Source organism: Rattus norvegicus, chromosome 13, assembly GCF_021556685.1.
Source record: "Rattus norvegicus strain SHRSP/BbbUtx chromosome 13, alternate assembly SHRSP_T2T, whole genome shotgun sequence".
In the NCBI taxonomy this organism is placed as follows: domain Eukaryota; kingdom Metazoa; phylum Chordata; class Mammalia; order Rodentia; family Muridae; genus Rattus; species Rattus norvegicus.
In genome coordinates this window covers 49,416,512-49,433,627 of record NC_141546.1, presented here as the reverse complement: position 1 = coordinate 49,433,627, position 17,116 = coordinate 49,416,512, and the positions used below count along the sequence as shown (strand labels likewise).

Genomic DNA, 17,116 nt, shown 5'->3' with positions numbered 1-17,116 from the left:
GACTTCTTCCAGCTCTGGCCAGATGCTATGGCCTCCTCTACGGCAAAATCAGTTATAAACTTCTTGAAATCATTTTGAAGTTCTTGTCGCCTACTCTTGTTGTCCTTTGGGGTCTTGAGATCAAAAGTACAGAATTTTGAACTAGTCCACTGGTGAATAATCTGGTAAAGGCCACCTCAATTCTTCCTGTCCCCATAACCTACTGATAATGTGCTGAGTGGCATGCTGTGAGGCAGGGGGTAAGCTCTGATAGAATAACAGGAATGGTGGCCTAGTAGTGAGGCATATGACTCAAGTATAGAATGCGGTTAGAGTTAGATCAAACCTGGAGTTGAATATAGTATATTGGACTCTTCAGTGGCTTTAAAATAGTCTTGTCCCCCTCTGTACCTGTTTTTAGTTAGAGGATAGTGGTTCATTCCTTAAGACTTTTCCAGGAGTGGTCTTCAACAGTAATCTCTCCCATTGGGTCACAGGCATCTCCAGTTGTACATACTGGCTAGCTCTCTGAGATACCTTCTAAACGTAAGCTAACAGCTTCCTTAGCTGTGGCCCTTCTGTACATGAAACAACAGCATCTGGTCTCCTAGGAGGAGTTCACGAGCTTCTTAGAGTGTCAGGGAATTGTCCCTGTAATGAAAATCTCAGTGGGACAAAAAATAAGGAGCCTTTCTTTTTCTTTTTTCTTTTTTTTTTTTTCCTTTTTCTTTTTTTTCAGAGCTGGGGACCGAACCCAGGGCCTTGTGTTTGCTAGGCAAGCGCTCTACCACTGAGCTAAATCCTCAACCCCAATAAGGAGCCTTTCTTACAAATGACTGAAGAAATGATTTGCGCCCTTGGAATTGCCTTTCAGTTCTAGTTTTATCCCAGAAGGATGAGCCTTGCTTTCTGATCATTTAAAACATCTTCCTTACAATCTGAAGTTTATGAGAGTTGGTGTCTTATTTTTGTGTTTTGGTAATTTTCTATGTCAATAGAGCACAGGGTCAAGTAACTTATCAGATCTAGTCCCTCTACCCTCCCGCTGTGAGCCATTTGCTATTGCCTCACATAAACATCAGACACTGGACCCACATGGATTATAAAATTTTAGGTTTTTGCTTTTTTGTTTTTCCTAGCTGTCCTTGAACTCAATCTGTTGACCAGGCTGTCCTTAAACTCAGAGATCCCCCTGCCTTGGCCTCCTGAGTGCTGGGACTAAAGGTGTACACTGTCACTGCTAGTTGTGTGCCTTGTTATTTTTCATTAATGTCTGGTGTGTGCCTTTCTTAGCTGCCAGCTGAACATTACTTGCAAGGCTCTCTAACTTGTGGGGGAAAGGCACATCACTTGTTACCTCTTAGAGGGAAGGGCAAGGAAGGAGTTCTGGCCAAATTATATCAGAAATAGAATTTTCCCTCTAGTGTCGAGGGTTGAATCTAAGGCCTTGTGTATACTAGGCAAGTATCCTGCTACCTAGAAAGCCTCCTTATCAGTCATGGAGGAGGAAATGCCACAGAGATGATGCCATTTACGACCTTACCGGTGTTGCTGTAGCCCTGAGCTGAGTGGGACAGTACTGGAAAGTCTGGAGTTCCTGTGTCGTGTGGTATTGAGCAGATGATTGTCCCCTTTTCTCAAGAGGATTGAGAGTTTGAGTTTGATGAGGAGAGTTTGTGAAAATTTACTTCTATCCACATAGGGTAAAAGTAAAAGGTTTTTTATTTATTAGCATGTTCTTGTAATTGTTTCATTAGTAGCAAGCATTCACTAACATGGGCATAGATGAGAGACTCGAATCTTAATGTCTGTCAACAACAACTTCCTCTTCCTCCTCTTCCTCCTCCTCCTCCTCCTCCTCCCCCTCCTCTTCTTCCTTTTCCTCCTCCTCCCTTCTCATCTTTTTTAATTCAGCTTATGGTAAGACTGCTTTCAGAATGTCACCTCTTTGCTTCTGGCATATTAATTACTTCTTAATCATTTAATATCTTCTTATATTTCAGGATGGAATTCTTTCCTCTTTTACTTTCTGACTTCTCTTTAAGAAGAACATCCTAAGTGTTGGGATGAGTAACTTCCATGTACAGTCCTATGTTCTCTAGCTAGCACCGCTGAGATTTTTGTAAAAATAATTAGGTTCAGACCTAGTCTTTTTTCTCTCTTGCTATTTATTTTTATCTGTTAGAAATGAATGCACACGCAGCCTCACATGCACACACCATTTACCCTCAACTAAGTGTTTTTATATTTTCTCCTTTTTCTTTCTTTTTCTTTTCTGTGCATAGGGTTGAACCCAGAACCTTATGCATTCTAGCCAGGGAGGCATTCTATCACTGAGCTATAGCCCCAGCCCAGTCTTTTTGCCTTCCTTCTCAGAGAATACATGGTATCTTTTCATCTCCCACCATTGCACTGACCAGAGGCTATGGATGACTCCCTGGCATTCAGATGCTGCTTGGTTATGTTTGATGGTTTCCCCATCTTAGATGCCTAGACAGAAGATCCTGCTGGCTGGAAATGCTTTCTGGTTCTCATGGGCACTTTTCTGGCTTTCTTACAGTATAGCATAAGCACTGTCCACCTGCGAAGGGCACCCCGAAAGGATCCAGACGCACTCCTGGGCATGTGGCGGGCACTGAACCGAGCGGAAGGCGGCCACGCTCGGAAAAAGGCCAGTGGTAGAGTTTTCTTTTCCCTTTAAGTAATGGTTTTGTGGTGGTTACCTATCCCCATGAGAGATAGGGGCTTCGCCAGAGTGCTGCTTAAAACTCTTTCCGACAGATGTCTCCATTCCCAGATCTCCCTTAGGTTTCTTGTCTCTCTCATAGACCCTTAAGAACAGTAGTGTGCATTTCTTAACTTATCCTTTATCCTCCCTACCCTCTTACATTTTTCCTTCTAAGTCAAAGTTTACGCAGATGTTAGTTGCCAAATAGGATAAGAGAAGTGGGGCCAAGATCACCAGAAAGAGAGAACAAACACCCAAAAGACTAGAAAATGAGTCTAATGTTGAAAATGAGACTAGAAAGTCAGAGAAGGCAAAGGGTTCCTTAGAAAGCTCAAAGGATGTCTGTTTGTAGTAGAGGCACCCAGTAAAGTCTCGATTAACCAAAGAAGGCTGTGCCTATTTCACCTCGGAGAGGGAGCTAAGAGAAATATGTTTCCTGACAAAACGGCTCTAGGAATTCCTATAGCTCCCATAACAGTGTTCTTTGGTTCAATATCTTAGATTGAATCTTAGTTTAATCTGAATCAGACTCTTCTAAGCAAAACAAAAGTCCAGTGTATGTGTCTCTTGTGTTTTCCCTGCTTTCATTAAAGTGTTGGTTGCTTTTTTGTTTTTTTTTAAACAGACATACTTAGTTGTGGTTTTTGTTTCTGTTTTGTTTTTTTTCTCAGAAGTTAACGGTATAGATTCTGTCAGTACCGGTCTTCAAGTGAGGTTCCATACCTTAGATGGGGTTCTCTGCCCTGGGTTAGACATCAGCCCTCTGAAGAAACAACTGTGTTGATTGTGGTTCTGCCAGTGAGCTCAACAGCTGGTTATTTGTTTGCTCTTTGATCACAGTCTGTCTTCCTTCTCTGCATTAGCCTTCTAGCAGACTCCATTGTCAGTAGCATACCGCCATCATCATTGGACACAGGCCTTCGTCAACTTTGGTGTAAGTTACAGTTTTAGGTAAGATGCTTTCCTCAGAGCTATGCAGTTTCCACAGAAATTCCCTTTCTTTAATCTGCTATTTCCTCCAAAATGTGAAGCTGTTCTGTCTGCTCTTCTTTAAATCTTGTCTTAATTAGCCAAGTTAGTCTGCTCATCTTTCCCAGGAGACTCTTAAACAGACATTCATATTAGTTGAACTTTCAACCTTCTCTCTTAGGTGAAGGAAATAAACTTTTATGGAAAATTCATCTTAAAATACGTGTAGGTGGAGACTCTTGGCTGACTTGCTCTTAGGCACTCTATATAGATCTTAACCTAAGGCTAATCTCTGCTCTCCACATCCTCTATGTCTAGCTGCTGAGCGGAGTGTGAGTTGTGTATTTGCTAGGTTCCCAAACACAGTTACCTTAGGACAGTGGAGGAGAAGTTCTCAGCGCTGTGATCTTCACTGAGTGCTGCTTCCTCCTGGCACAGACACCAAAAATCCTTCCACAGAAGTTTCTCTGGAAAGTAGTCTTGACAATCTCCATTCAGTGTCAGGGACCTCAGTGGTCCCAGACCTGTGTGCAATGTTCCTGGGTATGAGAGACATGCATACCCTTTCCCTTCCTAAGCCTTGTTATCACCTAGAACCATGAACACGGATGTTCTCATTGCAAAAATGCTCCTTCAAATTTATTCAAGCTTTAGGTTTAAACTCAAATTTCCAAACCTTCTCAAAAAGTCTTACTCCTCAGTATCTTTTTTTTTTTTTTTTTTCTTTTTTTTTCCGGAGCTGGGGACCGAACCTAGGGCCTTGCGCTTCCTAGGCAAGCGCTCTACCACTGAGCTAAATCCCCAACCCCCCACTCCTCAGTATCTTTTTCATGCTGTATGATTGAGTATTTTGCTTATTTTTTGCCTCAATCTAGCTTGTCCTTATGGGAATGATGCAAAAATTAAGCTCTTGCCAGGAACTTTTAATACCCACATAAATTTTTTATTTAAATAGCACCTTAAAAGAAAGTCCGGTGTGTTCCAAGTAGCTTATGAATATGTTTGTAGGTCACTCTGAAGGACGTTGCTCGTGGCATACTAGAACTGATTCACCCTGTCCCAGGAGACCAAGACTGTTCAGGTTCAAGGCGTCAGGTTAATGTCTCTTATCACACTGAGTATCTGAATTGCAACTTTACTAGAAGTATTCCTTCTATCTTATTCATTTATTTATGGAGATGGGGCTTGTGCCATGGCACGGGTATGGAGATCAGAAGAGAACTCGTTGGGGTTGGTTCTCCTAACCATGTGGGTTCCAGGGGTCACATTCAGGCATCAGATTTAATGCTAGTGCCTTAGCTGGCTGAACTGTCTTATTGGCTACCTGTTCTTTTAAAAGTGGATTTTACTTTGTTCCAGTGAGATAGTTCACATTAGATTAAACCTAAACATTAGCACTTAAGAGGTCTCAAAACATCTGGGCGAGGATGTGCACACCTTCGATCCCAGCACTCAGGAGGCACTACAGGTAGATCTCTTGAGTTGGAAGCCAGCCTGGCCTACAGAGTGAGAAGTAGTGAGACCCTCATCTCAAAAACAAAACAAGGGTCTTCTTAGATGGTAAATGACCTGTGTGTGTTTGATAAAGTCCATTCTAAAAGCTGACTCATACATGTTAGGGTTTATACACCTGTTTCTTCTATTGCAAGAAGAGGGCTTTTATATTTTCCCAGGATCTGAACTAACCAAAATAATCATAGGAATCAGAGTGAATTTCAGTATCCATAGAGATGATTCTGAAGGTTTTAAGTGTTTGTGCTTTAAACATTTAATACATGTATTAATCGAAAAGCTCATTTTATCATGGTTTTATAGACAGTCTCATTCTTCATGAGTGACAGGATGGGAGCCATAGAAAAGGACCAAAAGCTGCAGCTTAGAGAGGCTGGGGGCTAACTCTCCAAAAGAATACTTGCCGGGCAAGAAGCCCAGCTTCCATCTAAGGTATTGAGGTGGTGGTGCATACCTTTAATCCCAGCACATAGGAGGCAGAGGAAGGTGGATCTCTGTGAGTTTGAGGCCAGCATGGTCTATAAAGCAAGTATAGGACAGCCAGGGCTACACTGAGGAATCCTGTCTTGAAAAACTAAAACAAACAAACAAACGAAAAACAAAAAAAGATAACTTGGAATAAAACAAACAGGAACTGTAAGAATCTGTTGTTACAGGATACTGTGAGAGTCATTCCTCTAGATGACACTGTGGGTTTTCTGTGTGTGTGCTGGGGGATGTTTTGCCTACATGTATGGCTGTCCACCATGTGTATGAAGTACCATCAGTCACCAGAAAAGGGCACTGAATCCCTAAGACTAAATTAAAGCAGGTTATGAGCTGCTCTGTGAGTTCTGGGAATCAAAACTGGGTCCTCTGGAAGAACAGTAAGTGCTCTTAACTGCCTAGCCATCTCTCCAGTCTGCATTACATGTGAACAAACTGGAAAGATACTGTAATTAGCTCAAACAATAGGACAGCATAGATAAACTAGACAGGGTGATTGTAGGGATTGTATAGAAAGACATGGGATGAAGAGTAACTAATAATAGCATTGAAAAGAAGAACTCCGGGTTGGGGATTTAGCTCAGTGGTAGAGCGCTTGCCTAGGAAGTGCAAGGCCCTGGGTTCGGTCCCCAGCTCCGAAAAAAAGAACCAAAAAAAAAAAAAAAAAGAAAAGAAAAAGAAAAGAAGAACTCCCAGAAAAGGGATACGCTCTACAGACATTTAAACATTGCATAAAGTTTCTATAATTAACACTATAGCACAGACACATAACTAGAAAGGCAGTTATAGGACAGAAAGTCTTAAAATTCTACACAAGTACCTATGGAAACTGAGTAAAACAAGAGCATCCCTGTTCTGCAAATATTATATACTTCAAAATATGGTACAATTTTTGTATACTGGCATGAATCTGCAAATGGAAGATTGCATCTGGCATTATGTGATAGGCCAGTCAAAATGCAAGAACACTGATGGCTTGCTACTCCACACTTATAGTATTAAGCTGGTAAGAAGCCAGAGGCAAGAGACTCTTGAGTTCAAGGCCACCGTGAACTACACAGTTAGATACTGTTCAAAAGAAAAAGAAACAAATGGTCTGGGCTTGGTAGCTTGTGATCCCAACTCTTAAGAGGCCAAGGCAGGAGAAGTGTTGCCAATTCATGGCCAATGTAAGACACCGTCTCACTAAAGGCAGTGTGTGAAAAGGAGAGGAAATAGTCTCTCTGTGTAGCCCAGCTCTCCTGGAACTCAGAGACCCACCTGCCTCTGCCTCCGCCTCTGTGCTGGGGTTAAAGGTGTGAGCCACCACACTTGGCTTGGTGGGACTTTTTTTTTTTTTAAACACATCTTTTTTTTTTTTATATTTTATTCATTTATTATATATAAGTACACTGTAGCTGACTTCAGACACACCAGAAGAGGGCATCGGATCTCTTTACAGATGGTTGTGAGCCACCATGTGGTTGCTGGGAATTGAACTCAGAACCTCTGGAAGAGTAGTCGGGTGCTCTTAACTGCTGAGCCATCTCTCCAGCCCATTGGTGGGACTTTTTAAATGGGGCTGGGACAACTGTATAACCATTTGTATCATATAGAAAAACAAGCCCCAGTGACTTAAGAGCCTAAATGTAAAAAACAAAGTCCTAGAACTACTAGAAGAAACAAGGTGAGTTCCCTTTAACCCTACAGAAAGCTGGGCAATAAAAATAAGTAACAAAATCGTACAGTCTTTACAATGTGAGAGGTTCATGCTAACCACATGTGTGTGTTAAATCAATTTCCATAGGATTGTTTGTTATATTGACACCACATTCTTTCTTTGTGGATTTGGAAACCAGGCTTTAAAGGATAAATAACTTACCCAAGGACAGGTGTGGTGACTTCAGTATTTGAACTGAAACTTGCCTAAATCTAGAGACCTTGCTGGGTTGTTTGCTTTGTTTAGAGGGGCAGGGGCAGTAGTGTGTGGTTTGGGTGACATAAAATTTTAAATTTTCTACCAACCATATTAAAGAGGTTTTTAAAAAAAAGAAATGAGTAAAAATAATTTTAATGCTTAAGGCTAGAGATAGCACAGTGGTTAAGAGCACTTGCTGCTCTTTCAGAACCACATCTAAGTTTGGTTCCCAGCACCCACGTTGCCTGTAACTCTAGCTTCAGGAATCTTATGATCCAATGCCTCCTTCTAGCTCCCACTGGTATGTGTATACATGTGGCCGCATACATTCATTCAGATCAATATGCATGGAGAGAAATCTGAGTAATAGCTTTAATACTGGCTGGTCATGGTGGCACACTCCTTTAGTCCCAGCACTCTGGAGGCAGAGGTTAACGTGATTTACTTAATGAGTTCCAGGCCTTGTCTAGAAAATGAATTAATAAAAAAATGATTTAATTAATTAAAAATTAGCTAATGAATTAAATACTGTACTTATTTAACCTGGCATATGTCAGATGTTCCCATGTATAATCAATTTTTTGTTTTGTTAAGACTGATAGGGTTGTACATGCCTTTAATCCTGGCAGTCAGGAAGCAGGCTGAGAGCTCTGTATGAGCCCTAGCCAGGGCTGTGCAGTGAAACTCTTGTCGCAAAGAAAACCATTATTAAGTTGTTTGTTTTTCGGGGCTGGGGATTTAGCTCAGTGGTAGAGCGCTTACCTAGGAAGCGCAAGGCCCTGGGTTCGGTCCCTAGCTCCGAAAAAAAGAACCAAAAAAAAAAAAGATGTTTGTTTTTCATGCTAAATTAGAATTGTAGGGTATTGTTTACATTTACAACCATCTCAGTGTTTGTGACTGACGGCAACTATATTGGCTTGCAATCCTAGATTGTGAGATATAAAATTATGATCTTACATTTTTTTCTTTAAAGATTTGTTTATTTTATTAATACACCGTAGCTGTCTTCAGACACACCAGAAGAGGGCATTGGATCTCATTACAGATGGTTGTGAGCCACCATGTGGTTGCTGGAATTGAACTCAGGATCAATGGAAGAGCAGTCAGCTCTTAACCTCTGAGCCATCTCTCTGGCCCACATTCTTTTTTTTAAATAATTATTTATTTTATGTATATGTGTGTGCTACAGCTGCCTTCAGACACACCAAAATAGGGCGTTACAGACGGTTGTGATCCCATTACAGATGGTTCTGAGCCACCAGGTGGTTGCTGGGAATTGAACTCAGGACCTCTAGAAGAGCAGTCAGTGCTCTTGACCACTGAGCCATCTCTCCAGCCCTGACCTTATATTCTCGATAAAACACTGATTACTTTGCAAATGTAAGTGGGTCTGTTTTCATTTGGTAGTGAGAGTTTATAACACACTTTCAATAAGCAGTTCAAGACTGTTAGTTAAGTGTTTGACTCATACCCATGATCCCAGCACTTGGAAAGCTGGGGCAGGCAGGAAGATCCTGTTCAGGACTAGCCAGGCAAAATCCTGGTGTTTTGTTTTGTTTTGTTTTTTAGGGTAAGCCTGTTGAGCCAGGTTTTCTTGAATCTAATGTCATAGTTAATGAAGTTGCTGCGCTGTAGGAGCAGTGGGCCAGGTTTCTTCTTGAGCTCTTCCCTTGTCGCTTCAAGGCTAGAGCTCAGAGGTGTGCTGTGGCTTTCATGAATACCCTTAGATTCACAGGAAACTTTCTTTTTCAGAATTTGGTGTTCACCTGGCAGAGCTGACTGTAGATCCTCAGGGGGCACTGGCCATCCGTCAGGTAAGTCCATTCAATTGATAAGGACTTTCTCTTCACTTAATAACTCAGAAACTTTCTTAGGGGAAGGAGAAGAAATAAGGACAATGTATAAAACATGATTTTTGTACAGAATTAGATGCAATGTATCAAGCCATACGTGTAGTTTTTATATGTGAAAATAAGTCCTATCTCTTGTTGCACATGACGGCTTATTGTCTTCCCAGCTGGCGTCAGTCATCTTGAAACAGTATGTGGAAACTCACTGGTGTGCCCAATCAGAGAAGTTCAGACCTCCGGAAACTACAGAAAGGGTAAAGGCTGATAGTTAATCTACCTACAAAGATGGGAGAGACAGCCTTAAGACACTCAGCACCAATATAACACTTCCTGATCCCAGAAAACAAGACTAGGAAGAAAATGGATTGGTGGGTGGCATTATGAGTGCTGTGGTACAAGTGAGCATCAGGATGGGCTGTGTTCAGATCCAGTTCTGCCCTTCTGCAGGCCACGAGAGCATTTGATACATTTAGCTGTGAACACTCAATTACTTTAGTTTCCAAAATTAGAATTAAAATTACTAACTTCAAAGGGCTTGAGAATTAAATAAAATTCTTCTTAGTACGATTACTAAGCAACCACTCTGAAAACCCAAGATAGGATGAGATACAAAGGTCTAGAACTGTAAGTTAGAACCTTGTACAACTGTGGGGGTGTTTTGTATGCGTGATGTTCAATGAGAGAGCACCACTGTGGCTGGTGAACTCTTGAAATGTGGCTACTGTAACTGAGCAGTGAAGATCGTCCCAAGGCCTGCTGCTTACACTCTGATCAATGACAAGTGCCCTTTCCTCCTCCACAGGCAAAAATTGTTATCCGAGAGCTATTACCCAACGGGTTGAGAGAATCAATAAGCAAAGTGCGCTCCAGTGTGGCCTATGCTGTGTCCGCCATTGCCCACTGGGACTGGCCCGAAGCCTGGCCCCAGCTCTTCAACCTGCTTATGGAGATGTTGGTGAGCGGAGACTTAAATGCTGTCCATGGAGCCATGCGTGTGTTGACAGGTACTAGAAACCTTTCCTTGGTGTTGTTCTTGGGCCTTAAGTGAGAGCGAAACAATTAGAAGCTATGTGGTAATGTGGCCTGGGCCAAGGATCTATTAAGTGTTTCTCCTCTCTCTCAGGTTTTTGTAAATGTTTTTCTCCTAGTTTTTATCTATAGCCAGCGGAAGTGCTATTGATTCTTTCCTGGGAATTGAGTTAGCATAGCACTACTGATTCTTCCAAATTTTTATAGAGCAGTACCATAGGCTGAGGGTATGATTCAGCGGCAGAGCATGCCCAAGTCCCTGAGTTCAAGCCTCCAAACCACACATATATAAAGATACATGAGTGCCATAGCGAATAGCACTCAAGAGTTTTGGTTTGAATTCTGAATGCACCTTAGAACTTTACTTTGTCTCTTTGAGCCTTAGTTTCTAAGATGCTGTCTTAAAATGTTAATCTTATTTCTGTTCTGTTGCTATAAAGAGACACCATGACCAGTATAACTCTGATAAAATTGAGGCTTGCTACAGTTCTAGGGACTGAGCCCGGGATCATCATGACGGGAAGCGACAGGTATGGTGCTAGAGCAGTAGCTGAGAGCTTTATGTCTTGTTCTGCCAGCGGAGAGACAGACACTGGAACTGGCATAAGCCTTTGGAACCTCAAAGCCCATCCCCAGTGACATACTCCTTCTCAAAGGCTACATCTACTCCAGCAAGGCCATACCTCCTCAAACAGTTCTATTCCCTGGTAAATAAGCGCCCAAATATATGAGCCTATGAGGGCCATTCTCATTCAAACCACCAGGGAGGAGGTTTTGGAAGTTGACCTATGCTAACCCGTGTAAAGTGTTGAGCGTAATAGCTGACATGTAATAGCAGACTCTGAGTAAGCGTTAGTTATTAGGCTTAACATAATTCCGGGGTATTCTTTCCTATTGAGAAAATGTCTCGATAGTTCCGTCTTTAAATGATAATGTGTAAATACATGAAGGAAGTGTAAAGTGATTAATTTCAAAGACTTGTATTCCACTTCTTAGTTCAACCAGGGGAAAATTAAGAGTAGTCAGTGTTCAGCTAAGGGTGGTAGCACACACCTTTAAACCCAGCACTCAGAAGGCAGAAATCTCTGGGAGTTCAAGGCCAGCCAGAGCTATCCAGTAAAACCCCGTCTTAAAGATAGAACAAAAGAATAGTCAGGGCTAAAAAGACTGGTTAAGAATGCTTGCTGCCGGGGCTGGGGATTTAGCTCAGTGGTAGAGCGCTTACCTAGGAAGCGCAAGGCCCTGGGTTCGGTCCCCAGCTCCGGAAAAAAAGAACCAAAAAAAAAAAAAAAAAAAAAAAGAATGCTTGCTGCCCTTCCAGAAGACTCAAGTTAGGTTCCCAGCACATGTGCTGTTAGCTGCCTCTAACTCCATCAGTTTGCTGTTGTAACTCCAGCTCTAGACCCCTACCTCTCAACAGGCTCCTTCACTCACATGCATGTGTCTCCTGACCTCACTCACATGCAGATTAATTAATTTTTTTTTTTAATTAAAGGACTGGAGAGATAGCTTTGGTTAAGAGCACTGGCTGCTCTTCCAGAGGACCTGAGCTCAGTTCCCAGAACCCAAATCAGGTGGCTCACAGTTGTCAGTGACTCCAGCTCTTGGGGATCTTATGCCATCTTTTACCCTCTGAAGGAACCAGCACATATGTAGCATACAGATATACATACAAAAAAATTTAAGCCTAGTGAGATTGGGCTGGGGGTGTGTCTTGAGTTATAGAAGTACTTGTCTAGTATGTGTAAAGCCCCGAGTAGTACAGTCTTCTGTACTCAAAACAACCAAAACAAAAGTGGTCACAGTCAGATGAAAGTTTCTGTAGAAATAAGAATAAAAAGAATCTATGAGGGGTTGGGGATTTAGCTCAGTGGTAGAGCGCTTGCCTAGCGAGCGCAAGGCCCTGGGTTCGGTCCCCAGCTCCGAAAAAAAGGAAAAAAAGAATCTATGCAACCCTGACCAACCATAATACAGTCAGCTCAAAGGAGTTTTGATAGATATCTCTTATAAGGCTGATTAACTTATCAGTCCTTCTGGAATTTTCTTTCATATATCCATAGGTCTGGCCCAAGTTTTCTGGTCCTTTGAAAGTTCTGTCATATATTCATTCTCTTAGATAAAGTCAGTAGGAAATTCTTCCACGAATCCTGATTTGGAGCTGCTGGAAAGATGCCTCAGTAAATAGGAGCACTTGTCAGTCTTGTAGAAGACCTGGGTTCAGTTCCCAGCACCCCAAAGGTAGCTCACAGTTATAATTCAAGTTCAGTTCCAAGGGATCTGATAATCTCTTCTGGATTTCTGTGGATTTTGGACACACACGTGGTACATAGATGTACATGTAGACAAGCACTCGTACATATAAAATAAAAATAAGTCTTTAAAAAATACTGATCTGAGGCTGAAGAAATGACTCAGCAATTATGGACACATACTGCTTCTTACATAGTACACAGGTTCAATTCCCAGCACCAATGTGGGGCAATTCATAGTCACATGTAACTCCAGCTGCAGGAGATCTGACACTTCTGACTTCCATGGGCTTGTGTCACATATACATATGGTGTGTGACAAAACCTTTCCTGAACCCACCCCAGCATAGGTGACGGCTCCCAAAGCTGGGAACCTGGAGCATACTGCACAGGCGGCTCAGCAGGTTGGAACTTGTCCTTTCCAGGTGTCTCAGTTGGTCTAAACCTCTTTGAGGAAGCTTGCCTGGTTTCTGCTTCTTCCAGGCAGCCGATCTAGTCTGAGATTCTCTTTTGCATCTTGACTCTGCTACATGTGAGGGAATTTGTGGCTTTTATAGCTTACTCTGGCAGGGAGGGGCCCAGTGAATCCATTAAGTTTCAGGGACTTCCTGAAGCTACTTTGAATTGTTTACCTTCCTGCTTAAGGAGCTTCCTTGCAGGATGGGATGTTTTAATCTCAGAGAAAATGGTTACATGACAACATACCCTCATGCACATACATATGTGTAATTAAAAATAATAAAAATAATTTTAAGTAGATATCAAACAGAATGTTAAATGAAAATAATAGTGATAATAATAATACTGCTGGGCAAACCATTTTGTGCTGGTTCTTTCAAAATCATCTTTCCCGTCTGTTCATGTAGGTTTATGAAAATCACATACAGTTATCTTATGAGACCTGCCAGTTTACATGAAATCATGAAGTGTACTCTCTCTCCCTCTCTGCTCTGCAATTCATTATATAGGCCAGACTGGCCTTGAACTCAGAGATACCTCTCCTTTGCTGGGATTAAAAGTGTGTGCTGTCACTGCCTGGCTTTTCTCCTTTTTAACAGAATAGCTCCTATGCATCTTTTGACAGTTTCAAACATGTTAAAAATGTATTTTATTCATAACTACCCCCAAGTCCCCACTCTACTCTTTCCAGTGCCCCCAACATGTCCTCATTCCCCTGCCCCTGCCACCCACCTTTTTGAGTCTAATCATTGCTCACTGCAGAATTATTGGCTTAGTCCTGTACAGGTAATTGCAGCACTGTGAGGTCGTGAGTTCCATGGCCTGTCATGTCCAGAAGACAACACTGCACACCCATCCTACTGCTCTTGTAGTCTTTCTGCCCCATCTTCTGCGGTTTCCCTGAACCGTGGTGAGGTGGAGGCTTGATACAGATACTCCCTTTTGGGCTAATCCTTAATAAACACGACTTACTCTCAGCACATTGACCAGCAGGGAGTGTCTGCTGGCCAGCAGGCTTTTCTAGCCAAGGTTGGGGGCAGTACTAATCCATGGGTTTAAGCACAGGTATTTAGAAGGCAGTTTGAGAATAAGTTGCTTAACAAAAGTAATGTTTCCCCAAGACTTAGAACCTCCCAAACCATGGTCTCTTACAGAACAGGACAAACATGAATTCCTCCTTTGAGGAGACCTAAAATCTGGGGTTTTCAAGTATCTTTAGATTCTGGTTGCCCTCACTCCCTCTTCTCCCCTGCCTCTCACCTTTAACTTGCAGCATTCTCTATGCTCATATCAGGTGGGTTCTGGTCCCTCACTCCTTCTGTCCTCAGATACTCCAAATTAAGCATATAAATCTAAAATTTCAAAGCTAGTATCTACATATGAGAAAGAATATGTGCTTATCCTTCTGGGCTTGGATTACACTCACTTAACATTGTGGTTTTCGTCCATTTTCCTGCCGTGTCATTTGATTGTGTGCTTCAGTTATATTCAATTTGGTTATTATTGAAAGGTGTGCATTTCCTCTTTTGCCTGCTATTTTTCTAGCATGGTTTATTTTCTGTGGCTCTTTCGTGGATTTGTTTTTCTCTTCACTGTGAGGGATTCCTTTAGTCTATTTTTATCACAGAAAGCTTTTATCTTCCCCTTAGTTATGACAAGTAGCTTTGCTGGCACAGTGCTCTGGATTGGCAATAGTTCTTCTTCAGAACTTGAAATACATCACTCCAAGCCCTGCTGGCTTCTAAAGCTTCAGTTGAATGATCTGGAGTTAGGCCAGTGGGCTTGCCTGTTGTGTGACTCAGTGTTTCTCTCTTGCCTCTTTTACTATGCTTTTTTCTTCTGTGTATTTTAGTGTTGTCAACACACCAGGGAAGAGAGACCCTCAACTGAGGAATTTGTTCCATGAGACTGGCCTGTGGGAAAGTCTTTGAGGACTTTTTTTTTTTTTCTTAATTGCTAATTGATGTGGGAAGGCCAAGCCCACTGTGGGCGGTGCCATCCCTAGGCTGGTAGACCTGGGCTGTATAAGAAGGCAGCAGACCAAGCCAGGGAGCAAGTCTGTAGCAGTGTTCCTCTGTGGCCCAGGTTTCATTTCTTGCTTCGACTTCCCTTGATAATTGATTATTACCTGTAAGCCAAAATAAGCAGTTTCTTGCCCAAGTTATTTTTGGTCAGTGTTTTATTACAGTGTCAAAAAGTAAACTGGAAAAAGGGTTTTGGTTAAATTCTAACAAAGGAAAGTTCTTTTCTGGTCTTGTCTTTGTGTTATCTCCTGAATCTGGGTTGATATCTCCTTTTCTGACTTTGGCAATGTTTCTGTTATGATTCTTTTGAAAATATTTTCTGGCTAGACAGCAGAGGCAAGTGGATCTCTGTTGAAGTGAGGCTAGCATGGTCTCAGATGGAGTTCTAGGACAGCCATAGCTACACATAGTAATCCTGCCTTTAAAAACCAACAATAAAATAAAAGGAAGTATTTTCTATGCCTTTACAATGAGATTTTCCTCTGCCTGCTCCCCTTCAACTTAGTCTTTTCAGAGTGTCTTGTCTATCTTGGGATTCCCTCTCGGACCCTCTTAATGTTTTATCTTTGTCCTTGTTCCAGTTCCTCCATCCTGTTTTCAGGTGCAGACTCTCTGCACCTTTCAGGTGCAGTCCTCTCCTTTATTCGTTCTGTGCTGAGACTGTCCACAGAATTAATTAATTAATTGATTGATTGATTGATTGATTGATTAATTAACTGATTGATTTTTAAAGATTTATTTATTTAATGTATACGAGTGTTCTGTTTTCATGTACACTAGAGGAGGGAATCAGATTCTATTATAGTTGGTTGTGTGCCACCATGTGGTTGCTGGGAATTGAACTCAGACGTTCTAGAAGGGCAGTCAGTGCTCTTATCCACTAAACCATCCCTCCAGCCCCCACAGAATTTATTTAACTGTGTCTTTTAATTCCAGCATTTGTGCCTGTCTTTTCTTTAGTATTTTGATTTCTTTTGAATTCTTTTGAATCATCCTAGTCTTCCTTATTTCATTCAGGTGTTTATTTGTATCTTGAAATGTGCTTGTTACACTGGGTTCTCTCTCAGAGACTTAATCTGATTCACTAGAGATCTTTGCTATAGTTTTAGTAATTTTGAAGGACCTAGTTTGCTTTGGTTATTCCTAATTTTTTATATTACTGCATTGGGATTTATACATCTGATATTTTTTCTTTGCTTGATTTATTTTTTGTCAGTTACATCTCAGATGGCATGTTTGAAGTGCTCAAATGGGACTTGAATGTGGTGATATTGAATGTGTAGTTCAGAAAATAATTCCTTGGGCCAGGAGCAGCTCTGGGGACCTGGTGTATAGTCTGTCTTACTCCCTGAATTCCACATTAGCTGTGAAAGCAGCCACAGCTGCCTGATATCCCCACTGAACAATTGTCAAAGACTGTTGGAGGACAAACAATAGGTTTAAGTAGTGTAGAGTAATTACTCAGCTATCAAAAACAATGACTTTGGGTTGGAGAGATGGCTCAGTGGTTAAGAGCATCGACTGCTCTCCCAGAGGTCCTGAGTTCAAATCCCAGCAACCACATGGTAGTTCACAACCATCTGTAATGAGATCCAATGCCCTCTTCTGGTGTGTCTGAAGACAACTACAGTGTACTTATATATAATAAATAAATCTTAAAAAATTAAAAAAAACAAAACAATGACTTTATGAAATTCATAGGCAAAATGGATGGAACTGGAAAATATCATCCTGAGTGAGGTAACCCAATCTCAGAAAAACACACATGGTATACACTCATTGATAAGTGGATATTAGCCCAAATGCTTGAATTACCCTAGATGCACAGAACACATGAAACTCAAGAAGAATGACCAAAATGTGAATGCTTCACTCCTTCTTTAAAAGGGGAACAAGAATACCCTTGGCAGGGAATAGGGAAGCAAAGTTTAGAA

General features: G+C 41.6%; 1 protein-coding gene and 1 long non-coding RNA gene across 16 annotated transcripts in view; both read left to right on the top strand.

Moving 5' to 3' along the window:
* Ipo9 (importin 9) overlaps positions 1–17,116 on the top strand; it is a 49,593-nt gene that overhangs the window by 1,653 nt on the left and 30,824 nt on the right. For 2 of the 15 annotated variants that reach the window (XM_087580797.1, XM_087580802.1), the window contains exons 2-6: positions 2,540–2,650; positions 3,571–3,658; positions 9,324–9,385; positions 9,589–9,675; positions 10,224–10,425. In XM_087580797.1, coding sequence (XP_087436923.1) covers positions 10,365–10,425 — 61 coding nt within the window. In that variant the 5' untranslated portion in view covers positions 2,540–2,650; positions 3,571–3,658; positions 9,324–9,385; positions 9,589–9,675; positions 10,224–10,364. 15 annotated transcript variants of the gene reach the window in all.
* Positions 3,571–8,365, top strand: LOC148001630 (uncharacterized). Its single transcript, XR_015635967.1, has 2 exons — positions 3,571–4,376; positions 6,308–8,365. It is a non-coding gene; the product is annotated as an uncharacterized LOC148001630 (long non-coding RNA).